The sequence below is a fragment of the Electrophorus electricus genome, chromosome 11 (genome assembly GCF_013358815.1).
Source record: "Electrophorus electricus isolate fEleEle1 chromosome 11, fEleEle1.pri, whole genome shotgun sequence".
Taxonomy (NCBI): Eukaryota; Metazoa; Chordata; class Actinopteri; order Gymnotiformes; family Gymnotidae; genus Electrophorus; species Electrophorus electricus.
Window position 1 is genome coordinate 18014727 of NC_049545.1, and position 21056 is coordinate 18035782.

Sequence of the window (21056 nt, forward strand, 5' to 3'; positions counted from 1 at the left end):
TGCCTAAAGGTTCCTCACACCTCAAAAGCTATGCTCTATATCTCCTGTTCACTACACAGCACAGGCACATGAGTGCTAATCCTGCTCACCTTAGCAGTGGAACACTGAATGCATTCTTTGCTTTTCAAAGCTACTTGTTTTCTCAGAAACCCATTCTCACTGACCTTCTGTGCGATTATAAAGGGGCTAGAGTCACCATCGTGGTGGTAAATATACTTTCTGTGTTCACTCTGAGAAGAGTCAAAAGCAATTGCAAGCATAATGCTCTCTGTACAATGGTGATGCAGTGTTTTGAATATAATTGTCTTCCTGTTTTTCTGTGGAATACAGTATGGTGCTGGATGGGGAAAAGTATGATGGGTGGACAGAGAAACAACAGAGCAATGTAACCAAATAATGGAGACAAATATAGCAGAGGAACAGTGTGTGTGTGAGAGAGAGAGAGTGAATGTGTGTGTGTGTGTGTGTGTGTGTGTGTGTGTGTGTGAGAGAGAGAGAGAGAGAGAGAGAGAGAGAGAGAGAGAAAGAGAAAGAGTGTGTGTGTGTGTGAGAGAGAGAGAGAGAGAAAGAGAAAGAGAGTGTGTGTGTGTGTGTGTGTGAGAGAGAGAGAGAGAGAGAGAGAGTGAGTGAGTATGTATGTGTGGAGAGCTGTAAAATTGAGAGATGCAGAAGCAATTGCAACAGAAGTAGTAGTGATAGTAGTGTTGGGGGGGGGGGGGGGGGGGGGGGTATACTGGTTGACCACAAACACTATAACCGTTAATTCCACAGGTCAGATTAAATTCAGTGGATTGACGCCCTTTGAATTTCATTTCTGATTTTTGTTATTCTGATTTTGCATGAACCTAACCTAAAAGATTAATTTTCCGCCTCGTAAAAAAAGGATTGAAGCTTGTTTCTTTTCATTTATTTTTTACTTTATTTTTTTGTATGTATAGTCATGCGCGGCAGTATTTACTTGAGGCATCTGATTACCGATAAACCGGTGAATTTGTTGGTGTCTCGGTAATTGAATCACGTGACTCCAGTGTACGGGGCGCTCACATGCACCGTAGCTGGGAAAAGGCCCGTCGGCAACAATGAATGCTGCAGCCGAAATAACGGAAGACCTTCATCTAACGCCCTATTACTCAGACTTATCAAATCGAGAGGTTCGTTTTGCTTTGGTAATCGCTTTTTTGGAGCTGTACTGGTAAAAGACAGTGCCACCCAAACCGCATCTAGATGGTCAACTAACCTAGTACTCAGTTAGCGGCTGTAACGGCTATTGCCATAGTTCGATTAGCATCACTGTTTTATGGCAAATTCCTTGCTAAGAATGTAGTTATCTGGCTAACCATTTCAGTGTTGTTGTCCAGTACGCCACGGTTGTGTTATTATATGAGAGAACTCATTTCTGTTTACGCTGTTCATCCTTTGAAAGGGTCATTGATTAAAGTGATTAGAGTAACGTAGCCTTTTGTTGTCATAGCTACAGTGTTAGCGTTTTCCTTTTAGCTAGCTGGGAGCTAATGTAACGTTAACTAGCTAGCGAGTTATGGGCTGGTAGCTTAGCATCGGTTACTCATCATTCACATTCGTTCCGTTTTAAAGCTGACGGGAGAAAGTGAAAAGTGTGTGAGCTGAGCTGTCTGTGTCTATCTTAGACAACTACCAGGTGCCTACCTTGTCGGTTTCTGGCTAGTTTAGCAGCCTGAAATAGCTGGGAAACAATATCAAAATAAACAATACCAAAATAGTCTCGACCAACAGTCGGGAAATATTCAACGTTTAGGCTATTTTGCTAATCGTGCATGCAGACCGCAGCTGGTTTGTGATCACCTGTGAAAATGACAGGAACCATATAGTACCTAGTAGTCTCATGCTTTGTGGCTATATTTCATTGTGTTTATCCAACTTACGTCAATGGCTGTTAACTAAATACAAAGTTACAACTGGCAGTCAGAGGAGCTTTTCGCTTCTGACTGTTTTTGTGTCTTTTTCTGTGTTTCAGTGAACGGAGCTGCTTGTCTTTTTATAGAGGATGCCTGTGGAAACTCCTGAAGGCTCAGGGAGATGACTGCATCTCTCCCCACTGTGCTGTGTTCAATATGGGCCCTGACGTGCCCCTGCTCAATGACTACAAGCAGGAGTTCTTCTGGAAGCGCTTCCCCCAGACCGTGCTGGGTGGTCCACGACTTAAGCTGGGATACTGTGCACCCCCCTATGTCTACGCGCACCAGCTGGTGCTCTTCCTGACACCATGGCTGCTGGGGGGGGTGGGCACGCTGCTCTACCAAGTTCGACTGCTGGATGACGCAGGAGCTGGTGTCCTCTCAGGGGTGCTCATGCTGGCCGTTGGCGCCGCCCTGCAGGCTCTGGCCCAGCGCGCAGCACGCAGTACAGGGGCGGTACAGAGGTTGCCGGCAGCCAATAACATCCTGGCGGATGAGGAGGAGGTGGAGTTCACAAACTGCGTTGCCCCGGAGACGGTGCATTTCGTGGTGCCAGGCAAGAGGTTCATGGTTAATGTAATCCTGCACACGGCACTGGCCGGAGTTCTGTGCGGCTTGGGGACTTGGTACCTGCTGCCTGACAGGCTGAGTGTGGTGTACGCGGACACGGGCGCGGGGCTAAGTGCTATAGTCCCCGTCTTCGCACTCAGCTGGGTGACCCTGTGTATTGGAGAGTATTCCCTTATTGTGAACACAGCGACGGAGACGGCCACCTTCCAGCCTCAGGACACCTATGAGATCACACCACTCACCAGGCCACTGTACATCCTAGCCTTCATCACTGTGGACCTGGTGCTGAGGTGCATGAACTACAACTCGCACAATTCCCCTTGAGGATGGTCCATTATTTTTAACTTGTGGACCATTTTTCTTTTCCTTCCTTAAAAAGAGCAAAACTAACAGAAGCACATGTGCTACACTTGCATATAAGAATAATATGGCTTACTACATCCTGAGATCTATTATCTCCGGAAGGTTTTTGCCCTGCAGCCCCCCCCCCTCAAGTAATAAATACAATTCGTAAAAACAAAGTTAAACATGGTTGATTTGAATTGAAAACTGTTACAACTGTTCAAAAAACTGTTCAAAGAAATAAAATGGAAAAAGTTAATAAAAGATGCATTAAAAGAAATGTGCAAATTGAACAGATATTGTACATGATATAAAAGTACAGCAAGTAAAATAGTCCATAATTTAAAGTAAAATACTATTTAAGTAAACAAATTGCATAGTTAAAAGTAAAAAACAGTATTTAAAAAATGAGAAACGTATAGATACACTTGAGGCTTGGCAGTACAATTAAAGACCTTAAAGAATAAAAAGGCATTATCTTTCTCCAAATTAAAATTGTTGAGCCCTTTGGTTGTCTGGAACATAATTCCAGGGTTTGGAGCCATGGCAGCAAAAAGCAGCCTTGGAGCTCTTTAGTCAAGTGGTGGGCACCACCAGCATGATTTTATCAGATGATCTGAGGGCTCTTGAGGATACCTGCCTCGTGTTCATACTGCTGAGATGTAGAGGAGCAATACCATGTGAACATTTATGTTAGCAGTAGTATTTTAAAGTTAATTTTGAGTGAGGCAGGCAGCCAGCGTAGCTCTTCAGGGATTGGTGTAATATGCTCTCTTAACTTTGCACATGCTAGGACTCTCTGTAGGCTTTATTACAGTTTTCTAGGGGAGACCTGCTGTCAGAAGGTACAGTAGTCAGGATGTGATGATATAAATGCATGCAGGAGTTTTTAACTGTGTTTCTGTGAGGATACTTCTGACCTTGTTTATGTTAAGATGATGATCGAATGCTCTTCTGTAGACATTGCTAACATGGTGTTTAAAGCTTAGGTCATAGTCAGATTTGACGCCTGGGTTTTTGATATGGTGGTGTGCTTTAACTGAGACTCCAGGTAAGCTTTTGAATCAGTGTGCTCATGAGCATTTATACTGATGATGAGTAGGATGCAGGAAATTATGATCCATCAAGGACTTGATGTCTTCTAGACGGTTAAAATGAAGTCAGTGGAACCCCTTTGGTCAGTGACTAGGGACATTATTTTGTGTCGTCCGCAAAATGGTGAAATGAGAATATATTTACTCACGCTTGTGGTCAATGGAAGCGTATGGAGATTAAAGAGTGCTGGTCCCATAGTCGAGCCCTGAGGGACACCACTGGATAGCTCATGATGTTTAGAGCTGCTCTCATTCAGTGTGGCATATTGCAACTGGTTAGATATGACCGGAACCAGTTCAGAACAATATCAGTTGCTGCATCAAATGCAGCACTGAGGTCAGTGGATTTCAGTGAAGACTAGTGTAATGAAGGACATCAGTTTTGAGAGTGTCACCTCTATTCTCTTTATGTGCCTCACCCTCGCCATCCATCTGCCCGCCCTGCAGGTGCTCAGGTGGAGGCGTGGCAGAGCTGCGGCTGGCAAGTCAGGTGCTGCACGGACTGTTTGTGGTGCTACCACTGCTGTGGGCTGTAGGCATGCTCTCGCCGCTGGACGCGCTTCTGCTCTGGACCATGGAACAGGGTCTGCTGCATGCCCTTGGTGGCTCCCCAATGGCCACCGACTGCAGGTACCCACGCCTGACGCCCTCTCCCCCACGGCCACCCACGGATGTTTGGGAAGGGGGGGGTTGTCCTTCACTTCATATAGTGTTAGAATAACTGGTGGATTTAGTAAATGGTCACCTAATGGTTTTTCCATAAGAAAATGGGCATGTTTATTTATCTTTCTGATCTAGAAGTATTTTAGGTAATCTCAGTTATTGTAATATTTCTCCAGCCTTGTGTGTCACTGAGCTCATATAAATCACCTGTAGGGGCGTGTGTGTGTATGCATGTGTTATTCTCTGTTATGATTGGTGCTAATGTTGCTGGTGTAGCCTACATTTGTTTATTAATGGTGCTTTTGGTTGATGGGGAAATTCCAGTCATAATCTGCAGCTGTGTGTGTGTGTGTCTTCTTTAGGTTGGTGCTCATGTTCCTGGCGTCCATCTGTGTTTCCATCTCTGCATTCTTCATCCCCTCCTCCCTTGGTGTGGTCCTCTTTACTGTTGCCATGGGTTACCTCCTCAGTCAGGACCTTACCCAGATCATGGTGCTCATCCGGGGCACGCAACATGAACCCTCCCCACACAATCCCTCTGTCAGCCTGGGCTGGTGGGCTCTTCCACTCTCCCTCCTCCTCCTGGCTGGGGCCATGACCGAGGCGGGGCTGCTTCACCAGCTTTACCCCAGCCCAGGCAACCTCAGCCTGAGTATGGGCACGGCGGAGGCCTGGGCATGGACCATTGACGCTAAGGGTCCCCAGGCCATGGTGGGCTGGCTCCTCATCGCTCTGTTTGTGGTCACGTGTGGGCTGAGGAAGCTTCAGGGTGCCTGTGTGCTTGGGGGACTTCTCCTGAACCCCCTCTATCCCAGGCAGGTGAGCAGCGTCCAAGCCTTCAGGAGCAAGAGCAGGGGCCTGCGTGCTGCAGGACGCGTGCGGAGAGTGCTGCTCAACCTGGGTGAGGAGCTTCTCTTGTGCTCTGCTGCTCCTCAGTATATGGTTTGATGGTTGGGGTTATGGTTCGTTGAGGTTTAGAGTTAGGGTTATGGTGGATTTAGGGTTTGTGGATGGTTGGGGTTAGGGTTAGTGTTTGTTTAGGGTTGGGGCTAAGGTTTCTGTAGGGTTAAGGTTTGTTAATGTTAATGTTAGGGTTTAAGTTAGGGGTTTGTTTAGGGATGGGTTAGGTTTGGGGTCATAGTACATTCTCTTTTCAATACTGGTCTTGCAGAAGGCTGCAATATGTATTTTTATATTGTGTGGTGAGCATTCCTATGAGTGTGTTTTTGATGTTCTGCTAAATCTTAACAGGCTGGACTTATATATAGTTGTTGTTATTGTTATTATTAATAATTAGAGATGGCCAAAAAAACTGACCTTGTACATTTTTTGAAATGGCTGGCACAATTCTCTTTTCTAAAGAAAATATTAACAACACAAAGCAGCACAGTCGCAGTGTGGCTTCACTGATGTGCTTTTGAGACATTAGAAGATGCAAATTAGAGACATATTCCCCTGGGTTTAACCCTAAACCACTGTGTAGTATTTCAGTCTGAACCATGCAGCTGTAGTTCACAGTACCTGATGTTGAATACAGGAGCATCCCATGGATTTAATGTTGTGCCAAATGTTTCAAGTAAGATGATCAACTTTTACCAACATGTTCAAATTATTATTATCTGGTTTATCAAAATGTTACCTAGTTGTTTTTAATACATAATTTCTCCTGGTTATGTAGCATTATCTATAGTTAAATAGTTCACTGTAAGCTGTTAGCAAGTGGGTTTTCTTTGGCAACTGCATAGCTCCACATAAATGTATCTTAAATTAGGGCGTTAAAGGAGGCCAATATACCATGTTGCTTGCCAAAAGTCAGAAGCAAAACCAAAATCAAAAGAGAGATTCCAAAAGTTTAAAAAAATGCCAAACTGCATCAGCAGTATCTGCAAACAAACAAACAAAAAAAGAAACCAAGACTGGCAAAAATAAGTGTGAATTAGTAGTAATGTTGAAACATTAAGTCCAATTTGATTCTCATTATTTGCATTTTGCAATATTTCTTTCTCTTTGATATTTTGCTTGTGCATTCTATCTGGCACCAAATGGATTCCATATGTGCCAATCAGTGTCCTGCATCCTGCTCCTCATGTCTCGTTCATGTGCTACGTCCCAATCCCTCTTGCAGTGTGTCCGCTCACCATGATTGCATTCCTGGCCATGGATGCGTCGCTGCATGGGCTGCGTAGTGTGTCTCTGGCACTGGGCACCACGCGGGCCTTCCGAGCGGTACGCCCCCATGCTACACTTCCCAAACATGCTAACGTTGTCGGTTAATCATGCGACCGTAAGAAATGGTCTCTCGCTTTCGTGCTCCCTTTTTTTCATTTTTTCTCTAATGCCTTATTCCTTGACAAAGGTTTCCAGTCGTGCTTGCCTACCGAATGTTTTAATTGTTTGACTGTGAAGCACATGGTAAAGCATAAAACCGATTATTTAATATAATGGGGAGTGACCCATGACCCGTGACTCCTGAACTCTCGGCCCATGTGCGATAGGTGTGGCAGAGCTGTGAGGATGCCCTCCTGCAGATGGCGGTGGTTGTGGCGGTGAGGCTGGCAGCCGGAGAAGCCACCGCACCCCAGTGGCACAACCTGGGCGTCGGCATACAGCTCATACTGGTGGGTCAACTTGTCGGCCTGGAGAACCTCAATTTGTTGGCTTACCAACTGTGTTTATTTGTACTAATGCAGACTTGGTACATGTGAGACCTTCTGTAGCTGACCTGGTGGAGCAGGTTGAGCAAGGTGCTAACATGAAATGGGTTCGATTCTGAGGGAGCACATCTACTCAAACATATCCAAGCTGCTCTGGATATGCGAGTCTGCCAAATGCCGTAAATGTAACAGCGTAGCCCTTGGAGGCTGCAGGGTGTCATATGATTATTTTTCTCTCTCTCTCTCTGCACCTCCATCTGCTAGGTGTCCCTGGCGTCCGACCGTCTCTCGCAGTTCCTGGCGAAGCTGAGGTTCGCCCTGACTGTCCTCGTCACGTCCTGGACAGAGTCGAAGCAGCGCAGGCAGGCGGCCGGCGCGCTGCTGGCGTTGAACGGAGCGCTGTGCCCGCTGCTGCTGTCCGTGGTGCTAATCGCCGCTCTGCTGGCTGCTCCCCTGCTCCCGCTCTTCACACTGCCTGTCTTCCTGGTGGGCTTCCCCAGGCCGCGGCGATCGTGGCCTGGGACGCCCGGCATGGCCTGCCCCTGCCCAGACTCTGTCTACTACCAGCAGCTCAGCAGCAGGCTAGCAGCTGCGCTGAGTGGCGCGCTTGCGGATGGAGCGTTGGGTGAGGGGGACGGGCAGACACACACACACACACACACACACACGCACGCACGCATGCACGCACAGGCCAAAAAAGTCTTCCTGTTTCTAATAGACTTCCTATCCAAATAGACACAGACCCAGAGAGAGAGAAAGTTTAATTCATTCGTTTATTAATAAGCCAACAAATTAGCCTTGTTTTGCTAAACAAGCTGTCTGTGCATGCTGTGCAGTCAGTGTTGCGTCCCGTCTTTGGGGACAGCAGTGGGGGTGGACGCTGTGTCAGTGCGCAGGGTGACGAGGCATGGTGCAAATTTACACAGACGTCCCTGTGGAAGTGTTAAGGACACAGCAGGGAACTGCCTCAGAGACAGCTTTTTTAACACTGCATTTCGTACTTATGCTTGCATACAAATCAGACTGAGGGGAGAAAACCACGTACTATTTAATTTTTATACAAAGGATTATGTAACTAAGAATTTTGTGTGTGTTTTGTATGTGTTTGTGCATGTGTTTTTCAGGTTCTTGTTCTCCTGGTTCTCATTTCCTTTGCCGGTTCCAGGATCGCGTGGTGTGGATCACTGTTCTGGAGAGAGGCTATGGCTATTGGACCGTCAACATTAAGGTACTGGGAATCGATGTGCCGAAAATGATCTGGGGGATTGAACCAGGGTCAGTTCTCCAAAGGGAATAAAATAACTACATTTTCCATGGATGAATGAATTGAATGTCAATCTTGCATTGAAGCAAGCGTTCTGGCTTCTTGAATTAACCTGTTGCGAAATGACGATTACACTTGTGCAGGACCTTTTTCTGTTTTGGTTCAGTATTGCGCCCCCTGTTGACTGTATATATAGTGTTTCAAGGGTGGGAATGATGTGACTGTTAATGTAGATTTTGCATGTGTAGGGTTTAGAGCTACAGGAGACGTCCTGCCATACGGTGGAGGCTCGTCGGGTGGACGAGGTGTTCGAGGGCGCGTTCGATCAGCTGGAGCGCCGCGGCCGTCTCAGGAGGTTCCTTAACCCCCACTGGGGCAACGCCCTCACGCCCTGCTCCGCCCTCCCCGTTAGGGTGTACTCCGATGCCCGCAACGTCCTGACGGGCATCGTCGATTCTCCCGACCACCTGCGCCAGCTCCGTTCGGATTTTCTGAAGACTATGGTGTGGGTCCTGTTGCGTCACTGCTTACAGGACAAGTCTTGCAGCAGCTGCAGGGTCAAGGTGCACTCTGTGCAGGCCTCCGGACGCAAGTCCCAGAGCTCCCAGCATGGCGTGCTGGACGAGCCTGGCCCGGGTGATGCGAAAACGGGCGCGGCCTCCCAGGGAAGCCCCGACTCCATTTCCTCCTCCAACCTGAGGGGGCAGGACAGCTTGAGCCTGTCGTCATTCGCCGATTGGTCGGACGAGGACGACCTGTTCGGTCCCGTTCCCGCACGGAAGCCAGCGAGGATGATTATGGTGCGGACAGAGGTGGGGTATCCTCGCGAGGAGTTGGGCATGTCTCTGCCGGGCGCTGTCGAGATCCACAGCCTGTACGAGAACGTGGCACTGGCGTCCCTCCCCACGCTGAGGCCGCTTGGTCTGGGCCTGGGCCTGCCTGTCTCAGACAGAGGCAAGGACAATCAGCTTCCTGCCAGCCCCACCACCACCACTTACCCCCAGCCGCTCCGCTTTACCTGCCCCCATTCGGAGAGCCTGTCCCTGGCAGTGGCTTGGCGTGCTGCCCCTCTGCCCACCTCCAGGCTCCAAGCCCTGCGTGCCTACTTCCCAGAGGACTGGTTCCACTACTGCCTCTCCCGGCTGGCAGGGGAAGGCTTCTGGGAGGGCGACCCTGAGCAGGTGTGCAGAGCTCTGCAGCAGGACCAAGCACTGAAGGAGATGTACACCCAGGTGGCGTTGTCGTGCGCTGTAGCCCTGGGGGCAGATGCCCCGGTACTCAGTCCTAGCATGCTCTTCAGGGCGTACTGTGGAGACGCACCATGGCCTGACGGACTTGAAGGGCTCAGAGCCAATGAAGAGCTGTATCAGCTAACCCTCAGGGCTTTTAGGTAAACATATCGCACACAGGGAGAATAGGAAATTTGGCATAATGACATACAGATGAGCAGGAAAAATGTTGTTAAGGATCATTTTTGTGACCGCACAATACAGTAAAGTATTTGTGTGCGTGTGTGTATAGGTACAGTGTAAAACTGCTAATAGACCAGGTGTCTCTGGGCCCGCTGGAAAGTCTGGATGAGATGTACACCACTCTCCAGGATTACCATATCAACTGGTTCATTGGTCTTGCAACGGAACGTGGTTGGCATGACTCTATTCTCGAAGAGAAGCCTTTCCTTTTCTCTCTGGGACACGATCTCACCATGGTGACTATGCTCAGTGTTACATAGCTGAACCACGTTAACCTAGCCGATCTGACTCTGTGTTACTTCTAACTCTTCTTTCTCATCCCCTTTATCTCTTTTTCAATCTTCTTCTCTCTTCCTGTAGGGTACGTATACAGGTCGAGTGCTCTCTCTGCAGGAGCACCTGGTGCAGGTTGGGGTTCTGAATGAGGAGGGTGTGCGGGGGCAGTGGGCGAACCTCTCCTGGGAGCTGCTCTACGCCACCAACGACGACGAGGAGCGCTACAGCATCCAGGCCCACCCCATCATGCTGCGCAACCTGACTGTGCAAGCGGCCGACCCCCCGCTGGGCTACCCCGTCTACTCCTCTGCCCCCGCCCACCTGGGATGCTTGTGACACATGCCCTGCCTTTGCTAGCTCCGCCCTCCGCCAACACCTGTCACATCTGGAACGGGTTTTCCTCCCCCCATCTACCTGGCTACCGGCGCCGTTCCAAGGAGACTCGCTTGTGTGCCGGGTTCTGATGGGATCCATGAGCTCACGAAGGACAAGTGTGAATGAGGGTTTGCAGTTATTGCCTGTCGGTCTATGTATGCTGTGATGTTTACAGACAGTGACCCTCACAGGAAATGAAATTTATATGCACTCATAACTCTGTAGCTGTTCTAATTGCACATTTCAGAACACACACACACACACACACCTGACATTACAGTGGTTATGATGCACTAAAGGAGTGACGAGTTTTGTTTTTTTTTATTGCTAACATACATGTTGAAGATGGCTCAGACACCTTGCCTTGGCTGAGTGTGGCTAAATGATATTAGAATCACAGCTATGCCATGGAATAGGTCATAAACTCCAAAATGCTTAACGACGCTGAAAGCGCTCTATTGTGGCACGTTTTAATTTCCGTATCAGGGCTGTAACATGTCCTGCTTTTGGGCCCTTTATGTGTGTGGGTCATTTCAAATCACCTCAAATAAGACAGATAGCCATCACAGGCCTTCGAATTATTACCGTACCAAGTCAGACTAAAGGTACTGCTTTTGGTAAAAGTCTGCACGATACACTAAAGCAAAAGAGAATTTCTTAGACATTTATTCAGCAGTTTTTTGAATATATGTGTTTTTCTTCATTACTAGAATTACTTCAATACTATATGACTCGCCGATCTTGGTTTAAAACTAGTTTAAAGGTGCCCTATGGAGTTGCTGATTACGGGTTAAAGGTACCACCACACCAAACGTGTATGCATTCTTAGCCCACCCTCTCCCCTCAGTTTGTCTCATGGAATGACAAGAATATTAAATTATATAATGTATAAATCTGGCCATTTTGAATGCTAAAAGGAAAACTCTGTTGTCATCTTCTTCCATTTCTGCCATTACTGCTGAGACTACAGTGCTTCCAGGATTTGGCATGTTATTTATTTGGTCTGTTCCCATGCTAAATTTGTTTTTATTGTATATAGTACACAGAGTGAGAAAAGGGGGAAGAATGTGTAATTTATGTGGATTGCAAGGATGTGCCTTTGACTTTTATTTCATAAATGTTAAAAGTAACTTTTTTGGACCCATTTTTACAGGTGTAAAATTGATCTTACATTAAAAATGAATTTTCTCCTGTACATCACTTTCTTTCAGATAAATGCATATATGCGCAGGGCATCATATGTATGTGAGATGCAGGTTTTGGTTACTTTGGGTTATTTTGACCATTTGTTTCATTGAAGGGCTACAACTAGTACAGGAACACCAATGGCAGGCTAAGTAACTCGCATGCATAGCCTTAGCAAAACAAACCATTCTTTACTAGAAAGATGGGGATTTGTGTCTATAAACTCCTTTAATGTATGTAGTCCTGACCATTACAGTCCTTTTTTAATCTAGGTCAACTTTACAAGTCTTGTAGACTGATCCACTCAACAATTTACAAGAGTAGACTCAGCTCTTACCTAATGAGACATTTGAAGCTTGTCTAAGGTAGCAGTTACAGAAGCCCCCTTCCTTAGTACTATGCCCTTAGAGTTCAGAGATTACCTTTCTCAAATACAACTTGAGTGTTCCTTGACGTGTGTACCTGATAAGAAATGGAAAATGTCCTAATGTTTACATTAATATATGAATATGTAATTTTAATTTTTTTTTTAAATGTTTAAAAATGTCCTAGTTTCAGAATGTTTCAGTGCTTGTGCCAGTGCTACTCCTTGCACTGCGTTATGCCTTGTGAAGTATGAAGCTTCAGGTGAGAACATCACAAGGGCTCAGTACATGTAGGTTCTTGGAGGTTCTCAGGTAGTCTTGACCTTTGCCTTGGTGAAGTATGCAGAGTCTGCATCCTGAAAATGACAAGACACAGTCACGTTTGCCTTAACCTTTCTGTGCAGGGCCCAGCTATCCCTGTCCACAAGAGATAATGACAAACATGATCTGACTCATCCCTACCACTGTCTGTGTGGAAGAATACATGAGCACCACAGCCAGACCGCTGAGCTCAAAAAGGCCCCTGATGACACCTGACTGTTTGCTTGCCTCAAGTAAAGCCAAGGTCAGGTCAAAGTCTGCGTAGGTCTCCTAATTGCCCTGCTTCTCCACTGCATAGCTGTTTCCTTATAAGCAACACTGCACAATACCAACACTAAGCCCCTGTCGTATTACAAAAGCACTACTCAGCTTTTGCCTACAAGTGGAAGACTAAATATATAGTCAGGTTATTTGACAGGTGTCTTCACCGAGTTGAACGAGGCACTGCACTTCAGAAGGGGTGTACTCTGGTTTTCACTCAGGTTCACCACAGAGTCCACTGTAGTCTGGTGAATCCATGGCTCAAACCAACTCCAGCGCCATAGGACTTGAGTCAGGCTGCTCCCTCACTACACAAGCACTGAAGTGCTTTTGCCGAAGTTTAAGTCAGCTCCCAGTCAATACATCTCTGCATTATCTGGTGCCAACTGTTCTTCATTAACCAGGCTTCGATAAGCGGGCCCCAGAGTTATCAGCTCAGCAGTTGTGGAGGTAGAAACCTGTGCTGGGTGCTCACCAGACCAGCCTTGAAGTTCTGCACACGCTTCTTCCCCAGCATGTTGGTCATGTACCAGGCAAGGGTGGGTGCATACTGCCAGAGGTAGAACATGAGCAGGAAAGGCTGCTGGGCGATCCACATCTCCTTCACTCGATTGGACAGTCCGGCCAGGATGAGGCACACGCAGCGCTCAGTGGTCATCTTGTGCATCTGGTCGCCAGCGCTGGACACAGGCTTTACGGGGGGGGGGGGGGGGGGGGGGGGGGGAGAGAGAGAGAGAGAGAGAGAGAGAGAGAGAGAGAGAGAGAGAGAGACAGAGACAGAGACAGAGACTGACTCAAGGGGCAAACACAGGTCAGGGAGAACGAGAAAGACAGAAACCAAGGCCTAGACAGATCTGCATACTCTCAAGGCGTGGACTGAATGGCCCATGTGTGGCTAAAGTACCTTATCTGGCTGCTCGGTGAAAGCGTTCTGCACGATCTGGGAAACAACAGGTCCCGGGCAGATCATGATGACGCTGATGTCTGGGTAATCGGTCAGCTCTGAACGCAGAGTGTTGAAGAAGCCCTTCAGCAAAGCCATACCAGTATGTAAATGTAATTTAGTTTTTTAGTATGTAAATAAGATTTACAATCTTTTTTCATGGGAGTTCTGGTACTCCGAGGAAAAACATCACAATACTGAAAACAAACAAAGAACATCAAAGCAATGTTCAAGAAAATTGGAAAATTAGCTCCAAATACTGAGTTATTCCAACATAATAAGGGTCTGAGCTAATGAGATTCAGTAGAAGTCCTCCCAGGATGGACCGAAGTCCATTTGTTATGGGTCGCTGTTTCATCACACTTACAAAACAAATGGAAACCTTTAAACGCAATGCACACTGCATTCATAAAGATGAGCAACCTAATGATATAGAATCACAACATGTTAGGGGATTACAGACACGATCATACAATTCACAGTATAATCAATCAATTGAGATGTGCTTAAATTCTTAAATTTGAGAACCTACTTTTTTCTTAAAATGAAAAATGTAATAAAGCATAATGTGCAAGTTTGCAGGTGTTGTTCTCTCTCACTCTCCTGCCGTTTCCCGCTGCCCCACTCCCTCTGACCTGCAGCGCGTGCTTGCTGGCGCAGTACCCCGTCGACAAGGGCGCCGCAGCCAGACCGGAGATGCTGCTGACGGTTGCTATGATACCGCTGCCATGGCGCGTCATGTGGGGCAGGACCTGCTTGGTTACGGACACGGTGCCCAAGTAGTTCAGGTCCATGAGACCTTGGTACACCTCCATGTCCGTGTCCACGCACAACGAGCGCTGGCTGCGGCCTCCGTTGTTAATCAGCACATCTACCTGGAGGCCCCCGGAAAAGCAGAAAAAATGAATTCTGTTATAGCCAGACAATGCAAAGGTAGCGTTTTGTTTTAGTGTGTGAAATCTCCTCCCACTCAAATCATTCATTCAACCTTTAACGACTGCTTAGTCAAATGCGAACTGTGATCCACCAAGCTGAATTTCTGGACAGCCTCCAGACACAAAGGGGAGCTTGGGTATGGTGCCAGTAAGGATAGTCAGTGCACTTAGACAGAGAGACTCTCACGTTGCTGAAGTGTTGCAGTACAGCGCGGGCCTTCGCTGGGTGGGACGCCCTGTCCAGCAAATCGAGCGGAAGCACAAGAATATCCTTTTTGATTGTAATACTGTGGACAGAGTGAGTGTGTGGAGGGCATGGTGAAGACTCCCAGGATACTGTGTGCTTCCCTGCAGTTTGTGAATAAGTTAAAACGTAATATTTACTCTAAAAAAAAAAAAGATTGTTGATTTGTTTGTAAATGTGTTTATTTGCTTGAACTGTCTCTCAGTTTAGATTTTTAGAATGTCACCCTCATGTGTGTGTTTTGTAGTTGCACCCCACCCCCTCACCTAACTTTCATTCTCTCTTATTGCTGCTACTATTGTAAAATAAACTATTCGTTTATCATTTATCAATTGCTTCTCTGCCTTTTGGCTAAGATCAAGAGGTAGAGTCGTGATCAACTCTCTGGGTTTAGAAGGTTGCCTTGGTTGTGGCTTCAGTCAATTCACATCAAAGAGATACCTTGGGGAGGTAAAGAAGACAGGTTTGTAAAAACAATTGGATTGTTTCAATTTTGGCTGGGGCTTTTGGGCAGGTTGGTGGTTTTTGGGTTTGTGATGTGGAGGCAAGTTAGAATCACTTGAAGGCAAGTCTTGCTTTGATTACTTATAAGGTTTATTCTATATATGGTGGGCTTTAAGCTGTGGGTGTTTTCACCATGTCGATGTGAGGAGGCCCCACAGTGTTCACTTTCATTTTAAAGAGGGGAGTGATGGTATCTTTTAAGTATGTCAAGGTCAGACCTCTCAAGGAAGTTACTCCAAAGCATTTTGGGTTGTAGTCCCGATACTTTGAATTGTGTTTTTGTGTTGCACCAAAATATAGGCTTTGATGCGAGTTTTAAGTCTGCCATGTTGTTAAACACATTTTGGACTAGGTTTGAAAGAGTAAGGGAGCATTTTGATATGTTTGTAGAGAAGCTTGCAGATAATGCCAGGAAAACAGTAGTTGTAATAATATTTAATGCAACCATTTGTGGCGAGGATAATTGTGCATAGTTAGGGAGGTTTTGCTCAGTTGAAGGACCACCAATGAAAGTTTTAGATGAGGATTGGATTTGGAATTGTGCATGGAGAGTGCTTATTCATCAATAGCCTGACCCAAATGGGTCTCAAGGGTTGTAGCACATACCGCATATTCTAATTTTTGGAGAGAAAATTAGCTTGTAGGAGGTGTGGGGTGTTTGACCATTTGGTGAAAGCATGTACAAAGGTCATGCTTGAAGCGTGGAGAAATTGGACATACTGTTGAGCAGCGTCCCAATGGCAGATAGTGTCATCTCTGTGGGCCAACAGAGTTAGGGCTTCTCATTTTGTGGGTAAATCAGGGGTTCAGGCTGCAAGAGACCAAAGAAGGGAGGAGGGGCCAGAGGTTTTGGTGGGAATCTCAAACCATTCCCCGCCAAACAAGGCAGGTGGGCAGGAAGTATAAGGGGGCATTTGTGTAAAGGAAGAAATGGTAGAGAAGCAACAGGAGAGATAAGAAACGATGGGAGCCCAGAGGGGTCTAGAGACACCCTGTCAGCTTTAATCACAGTCTCAGAGGAGGAAGAGGGGGATGCGGTAGGGGGACCCTCCCGTGTACACAATTAACAATGAGGATGGCTGAGTCACCCCTGGAGGGCCAAAGGGGAAAGAAGAGCTCGATTGGAACAGGAGAGTTCCTCTTCTTGCGAATCGGTTAGAAAATGGCCATCTGATTCACGTAATGAAATATCTTTTTTACATTTTCCAGATCCTCAACTCCAAAACAGGTAATGCAACAGCAAGAGCAACAATTGAGCAGAGATATAAATGTGAAGGAGGAACAGATATCTGTGGAAATTGGACAAGTATGAGTTTGGTCAAGTATGAGTTTATCAGTAGATATAACTGTACTCCAGGAATGTTAATTGCCTTTTTAAAAACCATATAACAGAGAGGTGGAAAGAGGGTCACTTGCTGTGGAGCGGCTCCAATTTTACCAGGGCAGGGATGGCAATTTTAATTCAAAATCCAAATGTTATTGTCAAGGAGAGCACAGTGGTGAGAGGCACTTTTAGCAAATGTAACTTTTTTAGGTAAGAATTTAAAAAATGTTTTAAACATAAATGGGTTTACAGAATAAAAATGATAGATGGGACCTTCTGGAGGAACTGCTGCCCCACATGTTGGGGAGGACCCTCTTAGTGGGTGGATATTTTAATTGTGTTTTAGACATGGTAGATAGACAAAGGACAGGTGAGGATTTTAAGTTAGACAAAACATAGCTTTTATTACAAGGCTTTAATGGGGATGGCAGTAGAGCTTCTTGTATTGATTATACGAGACACTGCCCCGACAGATGTTAGATTAACTCCGGTCTTCTTCTTGGACCACGTAATGTTGACGTGCACCTTTTTCCTTACCAATGTGAAGGTGGGAGGAGGGTTATGAACTGTTCTTTGTTTGAGGATGAGGTGGTAAAAATGGAATATAGGGAGCAATATAGGCAGTAACAGACTCTTCACGACTTCTATGATCCACGGGTTTTGTGCTGGAACATGATAAAGCACAAAAGACAGGACCAAGGCTTTCTGTAGGAGGATTGGGAGGGGAAAAAGGTGATGGGTAGATGACATATGATGGAATTGCAGAGGAGATGGCAATTGGTATTTTAAATTGATAAACGAGGGTTATGGTTTTAAATAAGAGTTAGTGGAAGTAGAAGATGGCAGTGGTGATGGAGGAGCAGAGTAGGGGGTGATCGAGAAGCAGGGAAAAAGAGGTGGAAGAAGGGGAAAGATTTCTTCAAGAAAATTATGGATAAGGGGAAGGTTGTAATAGAGTTTAAAATCAGAGAAGGAAGGATGGTGACAACCTTTGAAGAGGTAATAGCAGTTGTGGAGGATTTCTCTGGGGATCTACACAAAGGTGAAGAAATACATTGTGGGATTTTGAAAGAAGTTTTAAATTTGGTGAAAAATGTTAACGACAAGGATGCCTTAAGGAAAGATTTTTCATTCACAGAATTCCATGATTGTTTAAGATGTTTTAGGAAGGGGAAGGCCCAGGGGTGGATGGGCTTCCTATAGAATATTATTTAACCTTTTGGAATCTTTTAGCACAGGATTTATTGGATGTTTTTTAAAGTTTACCAGATAGTTTTTGGAACGGGTGTTGTCTCTTTGTTGTTTAAAAAAAAAATGATAGGATGGATTTTAAAAACTGGAGGCCGATTACCCTTTTAAACTGTGACCTCAATCTTTTTAGTAAATCTTTAGCAATAAGGAAGTCCCAAGGTTTTAGCAGATATAATTCACCAGGATTAAGCCTGCGCAGTTCTGGGAAGGAAGAGCACAGGCAGCCTTATACTTTTTAGAGACATCATCTGTTACGCGAGAGACAGAAATTTTCTACTTGTAGTGTTACATTTAGATTTCAAAAAGGCTTTTGATCGGGTCTCGCACCAATACCTGTTCCAGATATTGCCAAAAATGGAGTTCCCAGAGCAGTTTTTGAAGTGGGTGGGATTGGTGTATGAGAATATTACAAGCAGAATAATTGTAAATGGCATCATGTCAAAAACGATAGAACGATTCTCCCCTTCCTTATGTGGCATGTGTTGAGCCACTTGCGCTGTGCTTGAGAAGGGATGAGTGGATGCAGGGGGTTAGGGGTTAGTTCCAGGGATCCAGTTTGTCTGCAGCACGGGTGTGGCACGCCCGAGAACCGGCACCCTGTGGAGCCCATATCTACAAGGAGGGGAAGCCCCCAGGCTGAATTATCAGAGAGCAGGCTGGGATGGTGCCATAATATCACATCAGCCCATTTCGCAGTGCTCTGGCCCATTCTAAAACAGCAGAAAAAAAACACCATTTGGCCTTCCAAAAACCTGCTGGTGGAGAAGCTTGTAGGCAACACTGCAGGCTTGGGAGAGGCTGGTAAAGTCGGTGTTAACGGGGGTACGTCATATAGCACCAGTCGGAGGAAGGTGCCAGGGCCACTGTTTAGGGAGATCAAGGGGGCCACAGACCCTGGCTGCCCACAAATGCATCCCTTTAACATTGGCGAGGAGCAGTGGAGCTGCAGTTTAATATGATCTCCGCTGAGACTGAGACAGGTCTAGTGCTAGTGGTGGTGAGCACCAACTATCCCCCTATGGATGGGGCACAGCAACCCAGTTGTTGTTGTTTTTTTCTTTCTAAAGATTTATTTATTTAAAGGATGATGTGTTTTTGTGCAGAAAAGTAATTTCTATTTTGGTTTTAAACTTCTATCTTAGTTAAAAAAACAACAACAACAAAAACCCACCTGTGTATATGGACCATGGTAGGACTTGGTGTGTCTCTGTGGTGGGCAAGGTATATACCCCTATTAGGAGGAGACACTTCTCGGTTTTTTTATACTGTCTTTGTACAATTGAAACTGTGGCAATAAACCTATAAAAGAAAAAGACAATAAAAATTGTTTATTGTATAGAGAACGCTATTTCTGGGCCCTTTCTTCTACGCCCACAACACAATATTTATAGAAATGAAATAAAATTGAGACTTATAAACTCGGCCTACAATAGGCAAATTTTACTTAGCGTCACATGGTGTACTCAGAATACCCAAGTGCAGAGAAACGCCCAAAGCCCTGTTGCAACACTTTGCGCAACAGTGCAGTCCAGGGCACCGTTTAACGGAAAAAAGTCACACATTATCATCAGCGATTGCTTAGTGTATTCAGTCCTGTCCATTTAGTTGTATTCACTACACTCTGATGACTGACAACATGGGCGAGCAAATTATTACATTACTTCCATCTGCTAATGTAAGTTATCCTGCCTACAGACTAAACTGTGAACGTTGTAATTATCAATTCCACATATGAACATTTATCACAGAATGCTAATTCACAGAAGACACGCCACAGAACTGAACAATGTGCGAATATTACCTGGTTTACTACCGAACCTAGCTGCCCATAGCAAAGTGAAGTCTGCGTCAGCGAAGATGAAGCGAATCATCTGAACTAAGAGGTAGACTCCGCAACCCAAGAAGATGATGCAAGTTAGGCAGATATCCATAAGTTTTTGGTGATGCACAACGGATAATCGAAAGGCAGATAAAGGCCTGATACAGAAAAGGCAGATACAGAATCTAAGTCTCAACGAAGCGCCAATGATTGTATTTGAAATTATGTTAGACTGATGGTAAAACTGGCTGTGTCTCTAGTAGTTATCCACACGTCAACTACAAGCAGAATATGGAAACCCAATGTAAATTATTTGCTTCAAGTGCAGTTTAACCCATGACCCGGAAATACAATTCAACCAATAAGCAAACCAAAAAATTAAAAACCCGCTTCGTTAATCATGATCAAATTGTAGTTACGCTGATGAAAAATAAACGTTTACACATGAAAAATGTCAGCATTTATGATAGTAAACAACACATATACGCTGTGCGATGTTTAACCCCCTTATTCGCCAACGCCCCATAGCGTGCCCAAACTAGCATACTGAAATAAATTATTGATAACATCCAATATTCTTAAAGTACAGTACATTTATCAACATAACATTTCTTAGGACTAATACAAGTACCTACTTACCGATTTTCAGCCGTCTACGTGCATCTGCTCGCCAGAAATCGCACGCTGAAGACACAGTGTTTTTCGGGTAAATTTCCACAACGTGCCTGCCCTTTTAAGTGGCCTTTTAAAACATTCTTCCGGTATAAGATAAGTTCAGATTTTGTCATAGAAAGTTCAATTACCATCAAAACAACTGTGTGACATGTTTAAATGGTATATAAAATGTTAGTAAAGTTCTTTAATTGCGTGCTCACTTCTTTGCGTAAAAACACGCATACACAGATGAAATTATCACCAAACAGCTCTGGAGTTCTCGTCACGCGTTAAGCGGCATAAGCTGTAACTCATTCTTCTAGTCCCTATCTTTTGCAGCAGTATTATTTTGTACTGCGTAACCTATCAGGAATACACTGGCAGGTAACCTTAGGAGAATGCATTCGCCAGCTAGTATACCAGTATTATACACCAGTACACACGTTATGACACCTTAGCCCATTCAGTCACCACACTAAAACGCGACATATCTGAAACGTCGGTGCTATTCTTCAATAACAATCACTGGAACGATCAGCGCAGTGCCGTACTGAAGTCGATGACGTCATTGTTCCAAGTACGCAACCTACTGAATGGACATACGGG

At 45.5% G+C, this 21056-nt stretch overlaps 2 protein-coding genes across 2 annotated transcripts; one reads left to right on the forward strand and one right to left on the reverse strand.

Moving 5' to 3' along the window:
• The first annotated feature begins 1045 nt into the window (after positions 1-1045).
• pcnx4 (pecanex 4) lies at positions 1046-11978 on the forward strand. Its single transcript, XM_027032135.2, has 11 exons — positions 1046-1151; positions 1994-2794; positions 4388-4570; positions 4966-5504; positions 6729-6829; positions 7099-7221; positions 7522-7882; positions 8382-8485; positions 8770-9911; positions 10043-10229; positions 10354-11978. The coding sequence occupies exons 2-11, from the start codon at positions 2091-2093 to the stop codon at positions 10603-10605; spliced, it is 3696 nt and encodes a 1231-aa protein (XP_026887936.2). The 5' UTR covers positions 1046-1151; positions 1994-2090; the 3' UTR covers positions 10606-11978.
• Positions 11739-21007, reverse strand: dhrs7 (dehydrogenase/reductase (SDR family) member 7). Its single transcript, XM_035531627.1, has 10 exons — positions 20672-21007; positions 20436-20551; positions 19779-19954; positions 19149-19208; positions 17294-17431; positions 14842-15002; positions 14355-14594; positions 13681-13803; positions 13252-13467; positions 11739-12550 (listed from the first exon to the last, which is right to left on the reverse strand). The coding sequence occupies exons 3-10, from the start codon at positions 19906-19908 to the stop codon at positions 12503-12505; spliced, it is 1116 nt and encodes a 371-aa protein (XP_035387520.1). The 5' UTR covers positions 19909-19954; positions 20436-20551; positions 20672-21007; the 3' UTR covers positions 11739-12502.
• Between the last annotated feature and the right edge of the window lie 49 nt (positions 21008-21056).